The following is a 16971-nucleotide window of genomic DNA, read 5'->3' on the forward strand; positions in this document are numbered from 1 at the left end:
AGGGTGAGGGTCTCCAAGGGGCCAGGAGGAGCTGGGAGGAAAGTACTGTGTTCTAACATGGCCAGGACCTGACAGGGCCTGGGTGTTCCTCCTGGCAAAGAGAGCATCCCCAAGGACCCTGCATCAACAGTGCATCTCTTCTTCCTGAAATAAGATAGAGCTCACCTGCTGTAGGCCAGAACTGGCCTGTTGGGAGAGTCCAGTTGTCCCAGGTGTTTGCAGAGGCAGCTGTGGAAAACCCTCTTTTGTTCTTCCAGGATTCTGTGGTTGTTTTTCTTTGCAATGTCTTCAGAGGTCAGTGGAATTAAAGCCGATGTGGATTGTGATTTAGTGTTCCTGCAAGCAAGGGTAGAAACAAATTTGATCAAGCTTCCATTCAGTTTTGAGGGCAAGACTCTCCCTTCCTAATTCCCTCCTCCATGTGCTGCATCACCTTTCTTGGCTTTGATCTTGCTCTGCCTTTCTGAAGACAGCACGGAGGGCTGATCCTCCTTGGGGCAGTCCTGTTCCTGCCTGTGTATAGAATCCCATGGCATGGTAGGGCTGCTGATCCCTGACTGCAGCAAACACTGGCTTGGGTTTGCAGTGAGTCTCTTTGCTAATGTGGCAGTGAAGCACCCATGGGAATGAGTGCAGGGCAGAAGGGGAGCAGGTCCTCCAGTGAAACAGGCTTATTGCAGCAGCTGTCAGAGGAGCAGGACTTGCCTGAGAGGAGCAGTGGTGGATATATATACAGCTGGAATGATTCCCTGCTGCCAGGCCTCTGGCAGAGCACGTGAGCTCGATAACAGCTTGGGCAGCAGTGCCCATGCTGAATTAGTCGCGTGTGGCTGGATCCTGCCTGTCACCTCCTGGCCTGAAGGGGAAAAAGGGACCTGCTGTGGTTTGTCAAATCCCTGCCCAGCCGTTTAACTCTCTGCACAGCCTTGTTTTGACTGATACCACCAGGTTCTGCAAAGCACCTTCCCGAATTACCCCTTTTTTTATATATATATATATAATTTTTTATATATCCATAATTAGCGATGCTATCATCGTAATTAAAATCCTCTTGGAAGCATTCTTGCACATTTACATTTGAATTGACACATCCAAAATTGTAGCGATAATGAAAGCGGTTTCAGAAGAGTGGGGGGAGAGAGAGCTTTTTTATTTTTATTTTTTTAAAATAAAACCCCATCGAATATGAAAGAGAGCGCCGGCTATCAGGGACCTGTTAAAAGTTTTAATTTGCCCCCTCTGCTTCACTTTCCTTTTAATTTCTTCTCCTCCACTGAGCAGCATTTTCATGGCTGGCTGAGTTTCTCAGTTTATCACAATAAACCGTGCAGGGGAGGAACATCACCGCCCTGGAGGAACGGGAGTCGTCTCCTCCCCTTTTGCCCCCAGGGCTTCCCTTTTCACATACACACTCATACCGTTTTGAACATTATAAAGCAACGTAGCCCGGGGTTATTCCTGCCTGGCATGATGGTTTCTTGGCAAAACACCCCACTGATGGAGAGGAGTGTTTATTTTGGGTGACTCCGGATTGAACCGGAGGGATGTGCACCTGTTTGCAATTGAAAGAACTCATCAATAGCCTCTGCCATATTATTTTGGGGGTGGTGGCAAGTAGTCAGACTCAAAATAGTGTCCTCTAGAATAGAGCCACGGGGGAAAAAAAAAGAGGCCTGATTGAAAGTGGAATGATAAATTGTTGAAGGCTGGCAGCCACTGCAGCTTGAGAAGCGTCGGGGTCAGGGGTGCGATAGATTTTGCTATTCCGGAAACAAAGCTCCGAATAGTAATTCCACTGCCTTTTAATTTTCTTCGTCCTCAAGTGCTGAATGTGGGAGTTGACAACAGATTGCTGTAAATAATGTAATTGGAAATCTCTGTGTTATGGAAAAGCAGATGAATGCAAATAACGAAGCTGAAGAGCGATCGCCCTTTCTCCCTGCCAGTGGTTTGCAGCGTGCCAGAGCCGTGCTGGAGAGCTGGGACAAAGTGAGTGTGTGGGCATGTGCTGCCTGCAGGCGATGGCAGCGAGGTGCTCCCGGGGTGGCTGTGCTTTGCAGGTGCCTTTCTCTTCACTGTAGCCCACGAGAACCTGCTCCCCCACTTTCTGGGGGGTTGAGCGGTGTTGTTGGTGTCAGCATGGGAAGCTAAAGGTGGTGCTTTTCCTCTCACCAAGCCTGGACTGCTGTGAAGGAAAGGGCTGCAGGGTGAGAACAGCGACCATGTGGCACAAGCAGGAGGTGGTAGAGCAAAATGTGGCTTTGCAGCAAAAGCAGCTCTGTTTAGGGGACCTGGTTTGGTGAAGAGAACTCTAGAGGGGCCGCAAGTGTTTGTTATGATTCCTTCAGCTGTGATACCATCCCTTCATCAGCAAGTTGTAATGTTTTCCCTGTTTAGGAGTCTGTTTTAGCACTTGTATGCTCAGAGAAGTTTGAGCAGTAACATGGGTTTCACCAGGGCCCAGCAATTCTCTGTTAGGTCCCATTTACAGGCTGCACTTGAAAGTGCTCGATAAAATACACATCTGGTTCTGCATTTCTCATCCTATAGCTGTAATGATGGCTTGATGCAACTTTAATAGGAATATTATCAGGGTTATAAAAGGCACTGAGCCCTCTGGACTTGTCATGGCCATGACTGTTAAATTGGTTTGAAGTAATAAAAGGAGTGTGGTGCTGAATAGCTCTCCTCACCTGCTTTGCTTTGGGGTAATTTAGGTGTCAGGGGAGGCAGAAGGACAAGGAGCCTGAAGGGAGTTGGTGTTTAGTGTGGATTTTGGTTGTGTTGGGCCAGTTTGAGCGCAGGGCCACAGACAGATGGTGAACTGTGGTGTGGCTGCTCTGTCCTGAGCCACACACAGGGCCACCCCATCCCAATCTGGAGTAATGCAGATACTGATCTTTACTCCCCTCTGTCGAGGACTCAGAGCAAGGGATGATCAATGTTCCTCAAAACTGGGTTGTTGCAAGAGACTGGAAGGGGCTGGCTGGTGAAATTCCAGCTCCACCCAAACTCAGGCTGCCGTGGGGCACGGGACTGGTGGGAGCAACGTTCTCTCCTCCTTGGCAAGAGTCAGCTCCTGCTAATAAACAGGAGTTTTATTCTTGGAGTGCCATTACAGATTTATTAATTTAAAATCAAGCAAGAACTTTGCTGTCAGGCCACTCTTGAGATCAGTCAAACTGCCATCAATAGCAGTCAGCAGCATCGATCTGTTTTGATGCATGGGTACTAAAACTGCCCCTTGTGCCCATGTGCAGAACAGAACGTGATCCGTGGTGGTTTGGGATGGGCCTTGCTGCTAAACTGGGGTGGCAGAGGGACTGAATTCATACAGGGGAGAGCTGTTTTAGAGCTGATCTCAAAATTATTTCAGTGCTGCTGTAATAAGACCAAACTCTATTAGAGGCACCAATTTAAAGCGAATATGTATGCAGAGAATCAATTTTATACTACTATTACCACATCAGAGCTGGGTGTATTATATCATTAACTCTTTCTATAACGACTAGCTTTGGGGTAGTGAGAAACCTGGGGGCAACCAGCCTTTGTTGCAGCAATCCGTGCTGTGTCTGATTGGTTTTATGGTGTGCCTAAATTGTAGTTCGCCTGAAGATAATAGGTCTCTCCAGTGCTTCAAATTAAATTACAGATGTTGCAAGGTCTGTTCAGAGAATGGCTGTACCAGAGGGTTGTTTCCTCCCCAGCAGTTTATAGAGGGAAGGTATGTGTGCCCCAGCTACTCACTGAGCATCAGGGGATGGACAACCTGCCCTCCTCAAGCCGTGGCGCTGCTCAGGGTGCAAACCCTGTGCCTGCCACAGTCCTTGTGCTTCCACTGTGTCTTGTGTGTGCAGCTGCTCCCAAAGCCTCCAGCCTTCCTCTCATGAGGGAGACCAGGGCTTACCCAGCCTGCAGCTCCTGCATGGTGCATCTTCACCTGAGTTGCAGTGGACTAAGCTCCATGCAGAGCTGTCCGTCCCAGACTTAAAAAATACATTGCATTTCCCAGTTCGGTTGTACACGCTTGGATGTGAGCCTCACCATCCATCTGGGATGTTACCCACCAGGAAAATGTTGGTGTAATTGTAGGGTGCTCTCACCTACTGGTTTCTAAATCCTGCTGCACAAGTGTCTCTCTTGCACTCTTATAACTGATGTGTGTGCTGGGTCACAGCAATGCTCTGCTGTCTTCTGCTGGGTGCTCTTTTAAAAACCTTACTATCAGGTAAGGTTCCCCCCTGAGTTCAGATTGCCATCACTTGGCTTTCAAGACACCAAACACAGAGATTTGAACTCTCAGTGTTGATGGCTCTGAACAAGGAACCAGGCAACCTGCTGAGCAATCTCCTCCCATCAGTGAAATGGGACCTCTGGTGTCCTGCTTTTTGTGCCTGCATGAGGAGAACTCCTGAGTGCCAGGTTTTGTCACTGCCCTCTGATTAAGCCCTAAATGCAAATTACAAACGTATTGCTGCAATTAGGGGTATCTGCATTTGCACCCATTGCCATAATGGTGATACTGTTTGTAAAATGCTTTGGGAACTTGGAGCGAAAACACTGATCTTTGCTCTGAACAACAGTGCAAGGTTTCTACCTCCTTGCATGAAATAAAAAATGATATTTTTACTATATTAACGTATTTTTGCCCTGGCTGTCTCATTAGCTCATTATTAGACTGCTGGAAGGCACGAAAGAATTAGGTTTGTAGAGGCCATTTCTCCTTGTCTGAGCTGCCACCCTTTTCCCTTCCTCTGGCTCACATCAGGCTTTATATTAAATGTACTTAATAGAGTGCCTTCATCATAAGCTGCATTAAAACTAAATTGGAGAGGAGAGGCCGTTCTTACAGGAGATATTACAGTTTAGTGCTTGCAGTCCATTTCCTGCTCCAGGTTCAGGTTATTTGAGTGTTGTTCTTCTCGTTCTGGGGTTTTCAGGCTCGTTAAATGATCTGGCTTGGCCTGAATTGCTCTGTGAGATGAACACTGAGGTTGTGCCATTCAGTTCGACACGAGGGGACATTTCTGCTGTCCCATTCTCCAGCTGTTGCCGGACTTTGACTGTCAGAAGTAAAGCAACCCAAGGCTGAGGGACCCATCCCAGGAAGAGAGACTTGTCAGGGCTTTCTGCTCCTCCAGCCAGTGCAGGGCTTGTTTCACTCTAAGCAGAGCATGTGTTTGGGGCCGTTGCCACTCATGGCACCAGCCTGCTCTCTCCAGGGTGCTTTTCTTTTTGTGTATTCCCAGTGGGAGAGCAATAGATGCAGAATCTGAACTGCTGAACTTAGTGCAGGACAGGGAACTTCATCCCAGTGTGGTAAGTCTAGGAATGTGTATTTGACTCAAGTACAGCATCAGAGAAACATCTAGTCATGACCTGGAGAACATAAGAAGCTCTGCACAATCACCTGCTCCTCCTTCAATCTGTGGCTGCTGCTCATTCACATTTGTCATTTTTCAGTTGTTGGAGAAGGACTGAGGTAAAGCTGGGCTGACAAGGATTGGGGAGGAATTTGGGATGCTATGGTAGATGCAGATTTCAGGGGAACTGTTGGGCTCTGTGAGCTGGAAGGGTTGACTCCCCCGTGTTTGAGTGGGGTCCAGGTAGCTCGCAGGGAATGGCCGGGCTGAGCTTGGTGGGGAGCTCATTTTGTGGTGGTTGTGCTCTCTTGCTGTAAAAACCCAGGCTTAAGGTGTTTTGTCTCTGTCTCTGGCAGGTTTGGAAGAGGTCTGGGGCGTGGTTCTACAAAGGGCTGCCCAAGTACATCACGCCTCTGAAGAGCAGCAGCAAACCCATTGAGCTGCACTCGCAGCCGTGGCAGAGCGAGCCGGCCGTGCCGGAGTCGGAGAGCGTCGGGACCAGCCGATCCTTCACCTGGGCCAGGGGAAAAGGTGGGTTGTCTGCTGCCCAAAAAGGCACAGAAATCAGGTTGGAGAAGGACCTGGCTTCTATTGTTGCTAGCAGGATTCAGCTAATAGGGGAGGCCCTCTATTAGAAGTGAGGGTTATCCCACAAGGGGTGGTGTGTTTCCCGTGTGGGCAGTGCTGGGGTTTTATGCCATTGTATGTTTTTTCAGGGTTCACTGTTAGTTAAGTGCAGGGCCCAGACTAGTCCCAGTCCTCCTGAACTCCTGTTCCTTCAGTCTCTCCCTGCTTTCCTCCATTCCTTGCAGCTCCCACTGTTTTTCTGGGACTGCCAAGGGAGGGATGAGCCGTGGAAGAGGCACCTGTCTGCAGTCACAGCCCAAAGAGCTGCTCCTGCTGAACTCCTTGGGATTGTGCCACTGATGGACATTGCTGTGCAGCCAAGGCTGACCAAAGGCTGATCTCATTCCTCCCTCCTTGGGGCTGCTTGCTCCTTGCTTCTGCTGCTCTGCAGAACATCCCTGGACAGATCCTCCAAGTTGCTTTGAGATGAGTTAGAAAATAACACCACCAGCATCTCCCTGGGGATTTCCTGGGACCTGGAGCAAGTGGGCAGAGACACTCTTCTAACAGGCAGTGGGCAGGAGTGAACTGCTGCTGGCTGTGTCCTTTTGTGCCTGACCCTCTGAGCAGGTGTCAGGAAAGAGTGACCTCTGCCCCCAGGCCTTGGGGAGGGGGCTGAGGTTTGCAGCATGAAGAGCTCAAGGCTCAGCTGTCCTTTAAATGTCTCTTGGAGAAGCTGTTGATTAACTTGGCCCTGTGCAGGGCTGAGGCCAGAGCACTGACAAGCCTGAAGGTTTATTAGCTTCAGCTCACATCTCTGTTCTTTGGGGGAGACCTTGATTGAAGTAGACCATTGTATCGCATCTTGGATCGCTGCCCTGTCAGATCCCATTCACAGCACTGCCTTGTAGGGCTTTTCCTCCCCCTCTCTTCCATCTGCCCACCCAGTTGTTGCTCACACACCCACCCCAGTGCTGTGCCCAAAGCTGGGAGGGGAATGCAGCAGCTCAGCATTGAGAAGCCGAGTGCTCGGGGTCGTCAGCACAGCAGTGGCTGAGTGCTGCAGAATTAGAGCTGCTGCCAGTCTGCTTTGATTTCTCCTCCTTTCTTTCTGGTGTGGATTAGCAGAACTGTCTGGCCTCTCTCCCCTTCTTTTGCTGTTAGATCCCCTCAGTTGGAGAAGTCCTCTTCAGCAAACGAGCCGCCTGCACTCTTCCACTTACCAGTGGTGCAGGGGGAAATAACCCTTTAATAAAGAGGGCTCAGGAGACTTGGGTTTACAAACCTTCTTTTCAGGCCCCAGCTAGGAAAGCACTCCCAGCCCTACTGTAACTTTTGTAATTAAAGGCAAATTAGATCAACAGTAGATGGTTGTGCTTCCCTCCAGGAGATGCTTGGAAGGAGTTGTCTTAGCCAAGAGACTGATTGATGAGGTTGTTTTTTGTTAACGTGATATAGAAAACATTAGGAGTCAAAGCCTTTGAGCCTAGACCTGACCTGCTGTTTAGTTCGGCTTTTTAGTTGAGTTTAGTTTTTGGAGAAGGCCTCCCCATAAATATTGGCAAGGGCAGCAGAGGAGCAGGGGGAGGACAGCAAAGTGACCTTTGGTAAGCTTTGATGCGGGTGATGAGCTGCCTTTCTCCCTGCCCTGTGATGTTTATCTGGCTGTTGTTTTATGGGTTGGATAATACTAATTTACGGCTTTATTTTCTGGTGCTTTCTTTCCCTGTTGCCCTTCTCTGTTAGGCTGCCTGTCTTCTGGACTGCTCTCAGTGGGCACTGCGGGCTGTAATTCATCTCTGGAGCTGGGAGCTCGTACACTTCACCTCTCCATTTAACTCTTTTTTCCCCTGCCAGTGCTGAGGCTCCTGCTGTTTGTCATCCCAAAGCTGTGCCATGTGCAGGGCAGCCACCTTCCCCTGTGGAGATGTGTATCCATGATATTGCCATTGTGAATCCACAGCTGGGCCTGGACTGAGCTTTCTGAGGCCGTGACTAACAAGGCAGCCTGGCTCACCCCTGCCTGGCTGATAGCATTTGTCAGCTCACACCTTGTACACCCTCATCCAAACACATCCTTTCTGCCCTGAGGAAAGCCCTGTTGCTTGTTTGGCAGGATGTTCTCGGGGAATGAGCTCTGGCATTTAACATGCCTGCCTCTGACAGGCTGCTCTCCGTGGGGTTTCCATTATCTTGGAAACCGTGTCTAACCCCTCCACTCACCTCCAGCGTGCTGAAGGAGCCAGCTCTGAGCTACTGAGGGATTCAAGTCAGGTGGGACCAGCACAGGCGTAGCCAAGTCCTGCCACAAGCCCTGGACATCCTCCATGCCAGGAGCTGCCTTTCAGCAGGGGTGGGACAAACTTCGTGTCCCTTTTCCCCCCTTCAAAAGCAAGGGATTAGTGCAAGGCCCTGGGTACTGACTGCTCCCACTGCAGCGGGACCAAGGGAGCACAGGAATGTGCCTCTTGGAAAAAAAAACCAACCCCACAAGGATGAAGTTTTATTTTTGCACACCCAAGTGTTTCTCTTGTGCTCACGGACACTGGGATTTGCTGTTGCCTATAGTTTTTCTGTAATAAACAAGCAGTTGCCATGGGAACTCTGCTATTAGTTAAGGCACAAATGTATTGTCAGGGGGAGAACAGCAGTAATATTTCTTGTGCTGGGGAACAGCTCTGCTCCATGTGGTGGAATGTGGGTGGGATTCTGCACCGGGTCAGGCGGGACGGGGCGTCAGGGGGTGGGGAACAATAGCAGCAAGGCTTTCCTTCTTCCAAACTCTGAGTTCTGCAGAAAGAAATGGAAAGCATCTGAGTGGAAAAAAAAAAAAAAGTGTGCTCCCTGAGCTGTTGTACTGTTTGGCATGAGGGCTGCCTGCTGCTCTGCTCGGTCTCTGTGTTGCCAAGCAATGCAGCATCCTGTACCTGGTGCTGGTGGCAGCACTGGACAGTGGCAGAGCAGGGGGGTGCCGTGGGTTCATCCAGTGTCTGTGTGCTGGAGGCCAAATCCCTGAGTGATGGAGCAGAGAGGAGTGTGCTGGGGCATGTCAACAGCTTAGCAGGCCACCAAGGGGGGTCCTCCAACTTGCCAGCAACTTTGGACAGTGACAAAGCTGCAACTTGTGCTGTTCCTGAAAGGGAGAGCGGTTTAGTCCAGTCCCCTCCTCCTGCTTAGGGATGTTCCTGCAACTGTGGGCAGTGCTGGGTGTGATCCAGTGCAGGAGCTGCCCTCAGTGAGACACTTGGGTTGTAATAATACTCATCATCTCTGACTCTCCCACCTGCAGGGACCAGAAGGCTGTGTGTGCCAAGGATCCGGGTGCCGCAGGGGACCCGTGTGCTCAGGGGCTCGTGCTCAACCCGCTCACCCGGTGCCTCTGGGCTGTGCCGGGGGTGTGTGGCTGTTGGAGCTGTTGCTGCAGGGTGTCCTTGTGCTTTTCCTGTGTTTTTTGACAGCTGCAGGAAGCGCCAAGTGCGGTGTGTGCCGGGGCTTAGCTCTGCCCTGTGCTGGGCAGCAGGAGGGAGCGTGGCTGGCTCTTCCAGCGCAGCCGTGCTCGTGCCAAGTGCACACATTGACTGACAGAGCTCGGCCCCAGCCAAATGCTCCTTCTTCCCAGCCTCAGCACAGCCTCCCCCCACAGTCCTCTGCTGCTGGGGTTAAGTGCAGCCAGCAGCCCTCCACCATTCCCTGTGGCTCTCTGTGCCACAAGGCTCCGATGCCTCTGGCTTGAGATTGAGCCACGGGCCATAGGGATCGTGGGCTCTGCCAGCAGCTGCAGGGCTTCAGGCCCTCGATGAGTGACCCATTCCCTGTGGGAATACTGCTTTTCTAGCAACTTTTATCTCAGCATATTTTTTTTCTGAGCTTTTTTTCCAGTCAGCTGGAGATAGGGATAAATCTGTTCCCTTCTCTCAAAGTACAGCTGTCCAACGACTCTTATTGATATATCAGCAACTGCTGGAACACCAGATTTAATACTTCTGGGCTCTGGAAAGTGCCAGCAGAAGGTCTGGGAGCTTTGGATGAAGAATTACCTTAAAGGGAAACATTGGTGCAGTGAGTAAAATACACTCTTATTGGCAGCAGAGGAAATGAGAGCAGACAGGGCTGCTCCTGTGGTGTGAGTGCCTTCGTGCCATTAATATTTTCTTCCTCTTGTGCTGGTTCTCTCTGAACTACTGAATGGCAGAAGGGCAGGCAGCTAAAGTCACCTCCACTGATTCACTGGGGCCTTCTCCAAATAAATCCTGACTTCCCAGCATTTTGAGAGGATTCATGGAGGAAGGAGCTGTTCTAAAGCAATGGATTTTATGCATCTCTGCGGCCAAAAAAAGGACAATGACCAAGTGGAACAGGAGTTCATTTTCTGAGGGAGTTGAGCAATGGGATGGTCAAAATGACTCTTACAGCTGAGATTTGGATTTTATAGTGGAAAAAAAATGCATTCTGGTATGTATGTGTTGTTATTAACAATTTTTATATATAATCCCCTGCCTCTCCCAGGAAGTTGTGGGGAAGGAGTGAAACTGTTGTTAAGACAACAAAGCCAGCCCTTTGCTTTGAGGACTCTCAGCCAGCATTGCAGCCCCCCACTTTGTAACAGGGCTTCACTCCCTGCCCAGCTCAGCTCCACAGCCCCTTTCCCTGCAGATGAGAGGTCCCATTCCTGATGATGGTGGGAGGGGAAGGCTGGGGGTGCAGGAGGAGCCAGTGCTGGGGAAAGGCTGCACAGGAGCAAGTGTGCATGGGGAGCTGCCTGCAAGGGCAAATTCAATAATGCTGTGCAATAACACTGGCAGCCAACTTTAATATCCTCAGAGATGTTAACTCCAGAAAAGTGCTACTTTAGGTATTAATTTTTTTTTCTAAATAAAATATTTTGTGTAGTACAGATCCCTGCCTGAATACAGGAGTGTCTGCAGAGGTCCTTGGCAGAAACATTTGACAGCTTGTGCTCTGTGCAAGAGGAGGGATACCTGTCCTCCTGCCCTGGGGAGCGCTAAAGGGATTGTGAACTACATGTAGTGAATTTTAGAACTGACAGCTCTGTGTTACCCCGTGGCTGTCACCTTGTACCACTGCACCCACGTTCCTCCTGCACAGTGAGTAACACAGAGCAGGGGCAAAGTGGTTTCTTCAGTAGCAGAGCAAGGAACTTGTTTCTCACATGAATGTGAGCTTATAAAGACATACTGATGAGTCTAAAAAAGTAGCTGGAGCTTCCTTTTTCTACAGTAAAGGCTGTAGGTTGCAGTGTTGCCTTTTCTATTATCCCACATGGGCCAATATTGTTCTTTTTACCAGGGGTTGTGACCTGCTGTTCGAGATGACTTTTGAGCTGCCAGGAGAGCTGGTATCTGCCTGGTCAGATGGAGAAGTGCTGTAGGTGCAATGCCTCAAACAAAAGACAGTTGTTTTCCCATTACCTTCCTCCTCAGCCCCATCATTTCTGTTTGAGATCAGACCATTACAAAAACCCAAGAGCTGGGAAAAAACCCTTTCTCTCATTTTACCCAGAGCAGCTGACAGTTATCTTTTACACCAGTATAAGCAGGAGAGGTGCTTGCATAATTGCATGGAAAAGTGGAAAGAACCTGCCAGTTTGGGAAGCTGTGTTTGGCAAAATGAGGCTCCTTCAGCTCTTGTGGAAACTATGAAGGGTGGAAAGCAGCCAGGACCAGGGCCAGGATTCAGGGAGAAGAAAGAAATGAATAAAAAAAAGTGGTTTTGAAATGGGAGAAGAGTCTCCTTGAGGAAGAGGAGTGACACCTTTTAAGCCTTGGGGTTGTAGGAGTAACATAGTTCTGGGCAGTTTGCTGATAGGGATGATTTGATGTGCTCAGTATTTATCTGGTGGGAGACAGCAAACATCAGCTTGCTGGGGTACCAGCACAGGGGTCAGTGGGAACAGAGCCCAGTGCCCAGGCCAGCCACAGCACAGCAAAATGTGGCACAGGAGCATTGTGGTCCCCATGGTCCCAGTCAGGTTTAGGAGAGAAGCACCGGTGGTGTGTGCATCTGCTGCAGGAGCGTGTACAGTAGAGTTATAAATCATCTGTAGAAAGTAAAACCACACCATGCTTGAGAGGCAGAGTGAACAGCTGTGGGGGAACTGCAGGTAAGGCTCCTCTTGGAGAGGGGGAACGTGACCAGCGAGTCGGTGTTTGTTCGCGTTTTATTTGGGTCCATCTGGCACCCTCCTTGGAAAGTGTTATGAACATTGTGAATAACTGTCTCTCTCCTCTCCTCCTACTGATCTTTCCTGCAGTGGTTTCTAGTGACAGTGAGAGCGACTCGGAGCTCAGTTCCTCCAGCCTGGATGACAAGCCTGTGCCTGTGGGGTCAAAAGGCTCACAAGGGAGAAAGCTCCAAGCAGGACTGGGTGAGGAGTCGCTGTTCCTTGTGGCTAGAGGGTGGGAACTGTAAAGTGCTTGAATGTTTGCCTCTCAGTACTGGGGGTCTTGGCTCAGCCACTTGCCTGCCCTACTGGCTGTAGCTGTGCCAGGTGAGGGTCTGATCCTTTCTCACTGGAATTGTATCAATGGATCAAACAGGTGGAGGGTCATTCCATTGTCTGCAGCCTCTCAGGGCCTGCCCTTGCCATTGGGAGCTGCTCCTGGCTGCATATCTCCAGCCAGCTTTATAGCTGGCTTTATAGTACTGGAATTCTGGTGCCATTTTGGCAGCAAAGCTCAAGAGCTGGGTTTTGACCCTGCTCCTGAGGGAGCCTGGCTGGGAGCGGGGAGGCTGCTGCTCTCTTAGGATCTACACTCACCTCCCGCTCTCTCAGCAGCATCTCTGTGTGTCCCTGCAGTGTCCACCAGGGAGCCCAGCCAGGCTGTGGGCAGGGCTCTGGGCAGCACCCACTCCCTGATGCTCTCGGGGAGTCACAGCAGCCTGGGCAGCGAGCAGGGGGCTGAGCTCAGTGCCACGGAGAGCTGCCACAGCGACCACCCGCCCGACGGGCGCGACAGCGACGCTGCCACCCGAGCCCCTGGTAAGCCAAGCCTCCTCTCTGGGCACATCCCTGCTTTTTGGGCTGACTTCCCTCAAAGCACAGCTTTCTCAGAGGCACAGCTGGCAGAGCTGTAGCTCAGGATCACCTTTCCCTGCTGCTTTTTTTCGTGGCAGATGCTGTGACAGCCTTACAGCTCCTTCCCTCTTCCCCAAATGCAAAGTCTCTTCTGCAACATGAATAATTGTCTGAGGTGGGAGCTGCACCCACGTCCAGGAGCAGTCAGAGGCTGGATCTGTCCCTCTGCAAAGGCCTGGAGCTCCTCTCTGTCTTGCAGAGCCAGTGGAACAGATTGAGCTTCTCCTGAAGCAAAGCAGGAGTCCAGCAGCTTTATGAGACTGAATAACATTTTCCCTAAAGTAAGGTGGCTCTTTAAGCCAAGCGTGGCTCTTCCCAGAACTCTGCAGTGCAAAAAAAAGACTCTTTTTCTCCCTCAAAAACCTCAGAACAATTAAGTGACTGGGAAAGCAGAGGCTGCTATCAAATCTGATCGGGAGCAGCTGAAAGAGATGCAAATGTGTTCTCTCTGCAGTTCCCACTGATTTATTCACTAACCCCTCAAGTTATCATTTAGTGCCGCTCCCTCCCAAGCCTTCCTGCCCTCTGAACTGCCTCTCTTGTTGTTCCTGAGCCATGTCTGTGCTGGCCATGTTGAGGAATAAATTGGATTAGGGAGAGTAGGTTTATCCTTCAGTGCAACATGGAGTCATAGTCCCCCCTTTCCCAGCTTCCCGCTAGAAATAGCTGGCATGAAATTGTTTCTCTGCTCTTCCCTCCCTCCCCAAGTTTCAGGGATTTGCAGTTTTCTTCAATTTTAGTTTTCACAAAGCAAATCAAACAAGTGATACTTCTGTTCTGTCCTTCCTCCCTGTGGATTATAGTGCTGCCCTGGACTGGGTGTTTTATTTTAAGCTGCTCTTGGCTGTGGCATTAGAGACGGCGGATTCCCGTTGTGTGTTGGCTCTGCTGCCTGTGGAACAGAGCAGCAGGTTGTCCTGTGGGATTGAAATGGATGCAGGTGGACAGCAGGTGTGACCCCTTGGGTGCTTCTTCTTGCTGGTGCTGCATGGCCATGCCAAAGGCTGGAGGGATGCACTCGACGGCGTGTTTGTACTTGGCACTTCGGAGCTTCTCCGCCTCCTGTTGGAACCAACTTCTCCCCGGCCATGGCGGTGCAAACAGTATTTCAGAGGCAAAAAAATGGCCTTTTTCCTGCCAAAAACTTCGTATGCAAAGTTTGGCACAAGGGGTCAGAGCTTTCCAGTAGGATCTCTCTGTGTAGGCGGAGGAGAGGTAAAATTGACAGGCAGCATGGACACATATTTAAAAAATGAAAACTGTAGCAGTCTCATGAGCCCAGTTAAAGTTGTCCCTGAGATGTAGAGAGGATCCTGTTAAGGAAAGGTTAAGCCAGGTTGGCTGACTAGGGAGTAGCTGTAAAGATCTTTATTATGTCTGGGGTCATTTGTTTCCCAGTCTTCCTGCAGAAGGGGCTGCTTTGTTCAGACAAGAGCCCTGGTAAGAGGGCTCTGTGGCCCCCTGAGGGAGGCAGGGAGGCAGCAGTGAGTTCTTCATGACGGATCCCTTTGGATGTCACTCTTTGCCAAAAAGCAGGGGCTGCTCTTGCTGTTCATCTCTTTCAGGAGGGGTGGAGTCGATTGGTCCTGGATGTCAGTACTGGCAAAACCCTTCACAGCATCTCCTTCCCTGCCTGTGGGGCAGTGCCCAAGGTCTGCCCTGACCCAAAAGCAGAGCAAGGGACAAGGATCCTTTATCATTTAAATTGCTGATCCTCAGCTGCAGAATGGGGACATTGAAAGAAGATTTTGCTGCAGTTTCTCTGGAGGGCTCTGCATCTTTATAACACTATGTCAGGAGCAATTTTTACTTCATATTATCACCTCAGGTGTTGTTCTGCCAGTGACTTTCTTTCTGCTTCTTTTTCTCACCTCTGCTCTAATTCTGCTCTCTAGTGCGACTTTGCAGAGCACTTAAGCATCCTTAAATCCCAGGCCTCATCCAGAACAGGGAATTAGGGAGTGGTGCTGCAAATGCTGCTGCTCTCACAGTCCTTAGCTCTTTAAGCCTGAAGGCCAAGCTGGCAGCATGGTCGTGTGGCCAAGGGAAAACAAGGAGCTGTTAAGAGGAGGTTGTGGGTTTTCAATGCGTTGCTCCGGCTCCGGCTGGGGTTTGGTGAGGCAGATAATGAAGCCTGGGGTTTGTCATAAAATGACTCATTGTCAGAGCTGCACTGGGATTTAGGCAACCTCAGCCCATGAGCCAAAGTTTCAGAAGAGCGGTGAGTTGAGAGCCTGCCAGTTTTATTATTTTTTTCAGCCACCTGCTCTCAAACCCTTTCAAAAGCATCCTTTTCTGAGGGACTGGTGTTTCTTCTTCTGAAGCCCCAGTTCCTGGAGGTGCCTGCTCTGACGTGACAGCTTTTAAGAGGAAGGTCACGTGCTCATTTTCCTGAAGCAAGTTTTATCCTAAAGAAAATTAAATTTGCACACGGGGAAGAAGCACAATCTTCCTTTTTTTCCCCTTACTTGCTCCCAGCTAGGGAGAGGTGACTCACCTTGTTCTGGCTGTACTGCTGATGTTAAGAGGTGCCTCAGTTAAAAGAGAGCACAATCCTCACTGTTGTTGATTATGACATTTTGATTAAGGAAAGGGAATATTAAACAGAATGAAACAAGGAAATAATCAATATCTTACAGTGGTTTTCGTTAGCCCGTGAAGAGTTTTTAATGGAGATAACATGTTTGAGCTTGGGGCTGCTGCAGGGGGTAAATTAAGCAAAAGACATCTCTCCTCAGATTCAGCAGAAAGTTCTGCATTGATGGGTCCCAGTTAATGGGGTCCTCAGTGTCCTGTGAGGATCTTGTCCCAGAAATGGGTCAATCCTGTTTGCCATTCCATGGGTCTCCTGAACAGCTTGCTGGTAGGGAGTGGTGAATGAGCCTGACATGGGCTGTGGGGCTGGAGAAAGCTCCAATTTCTGCTGAAAACAGGAGATTCGAGAAACAGCCATGAGAGAAGCTAATGAGTGAGTAGCATCCATCTGAGTGGAAATCACAGTCTCCCCATCTCTGCTTGTTTGCCAGTGTGTTGTCTAAATCATTAATACTTAAAGAGCGGTGCAGCAGCTGATGGTTAAACAGAGCCACGTTAAACAGTGGTGGGGCTGAGCCTGGGAGCTGAGACCATGATGGGGTGTAAGAAGTGCTGTGGCTTGCAGTCACGGCGTGAGACCTGCTGAAGGACCCCCAGCTGTCAGCAGGTCCAGCCTGGACCCTTCTCCCAGCTCCTGGATACCTCCCTTTAGCTGCTCTGTAGCTGTTGTGCTGGGAGAGGCTGAGCAGAGCTGAGAAGAGGGCCTGGAGCTGAGGGAGACGGAGAGGGAATGCTGCTTCCAGCTTTCTTAATTTGAGGAGATTTATGCCCTGTCCTTCAGGAATTGCCTGGATTTCTAAATGAGGTGGTGTCACTCTGTGGCTCAGTGCCTCCCCAGCTGAGGTAGGCATCCACTTTTCTCATAAATATGCGAGCTGTTAATACACGAGACAGGCAGAGCCATTTGGCATTATTTTTGTGGCAGGAAATTCTCAGGGCATCTTTGAAGTTAAGGCATTAACTTCTATTTTCCCTTCCATTCTGTTTCTCAAATGTCTGTTTTGCTCCCTCAGGGACCATGAGGAGGTAACATTTTGCTTCAGTGGGGCTGACTGCTCCCTTGCATGTAGGGGAAGAAAATTTGTCCTAACAGTAATTAGGCTCTAAATGGGATAGTAATTTCTGTAATGACTTTCTTCATGGCAGTCTTTGGGGAGCTGACTTTTGTTTTCCTGTGCTTGGTGAGGCAGTTGCTTGAATGTTTTCAGGCTGCTCGCTCCCTTATCCACGTGATCCACAGCCAAGCAGTGTGGTCTGCCAGGGCTGGCTTTGCCGAGGAGGATAAGTTGTCTGCCTTCCACAGAGTGAAAAAAATTGAATTGTGCCTTCATGGCTGAGAAGCTTTGAGCT

The 16971-nt window shown here is 49.9% G+C and overlaps 1 protein-coding gene across 2 annotated transcripts in view; it reads left to right on the plus strand.

The window, feature by feature from the left end:
* The window catches only part of RPH3AL (rabphilin 3A like (without C2 domains)), a 39421-nt gene that overhangs the window by 18161 nt on the left and 4289 nt on the right, over positions 1-16971 (plus strand). For both annotated transcript variants that reach the window (XM_064677976.1, XM_064677977.1), the window contains exons 6-8: positions 5720-5894; positions 12202-12315; positions 12748-12930. In XM_064677976.1, the coding sequence (XP_064534046.1) occupies positions 5720-5894; positions 12202-12315; positions 12748-12930 (472 nt within the window). The remainder of the gene's footprint in view (positions 1-5719; positions 5895-12201; positions 12316-12747; positions 12931-16971) is intronic.

Source organism: Pseudopipra pipra, chromosome 21, assembly GCF_036250125.1.
Source record: "Pseudopipra pipra isolate bDixPip1 chromosome 21, bDixPip1.hap1, whole genome shotgun sequence".
In the NCBI taxonomy this organism is placed as follows: domain Eukaryota; kingdom Metazoa; phylum Chordata; class Aves; order Passeriformes; family Pipridae; genus Pseudopipra; species Pseudopipra pipra.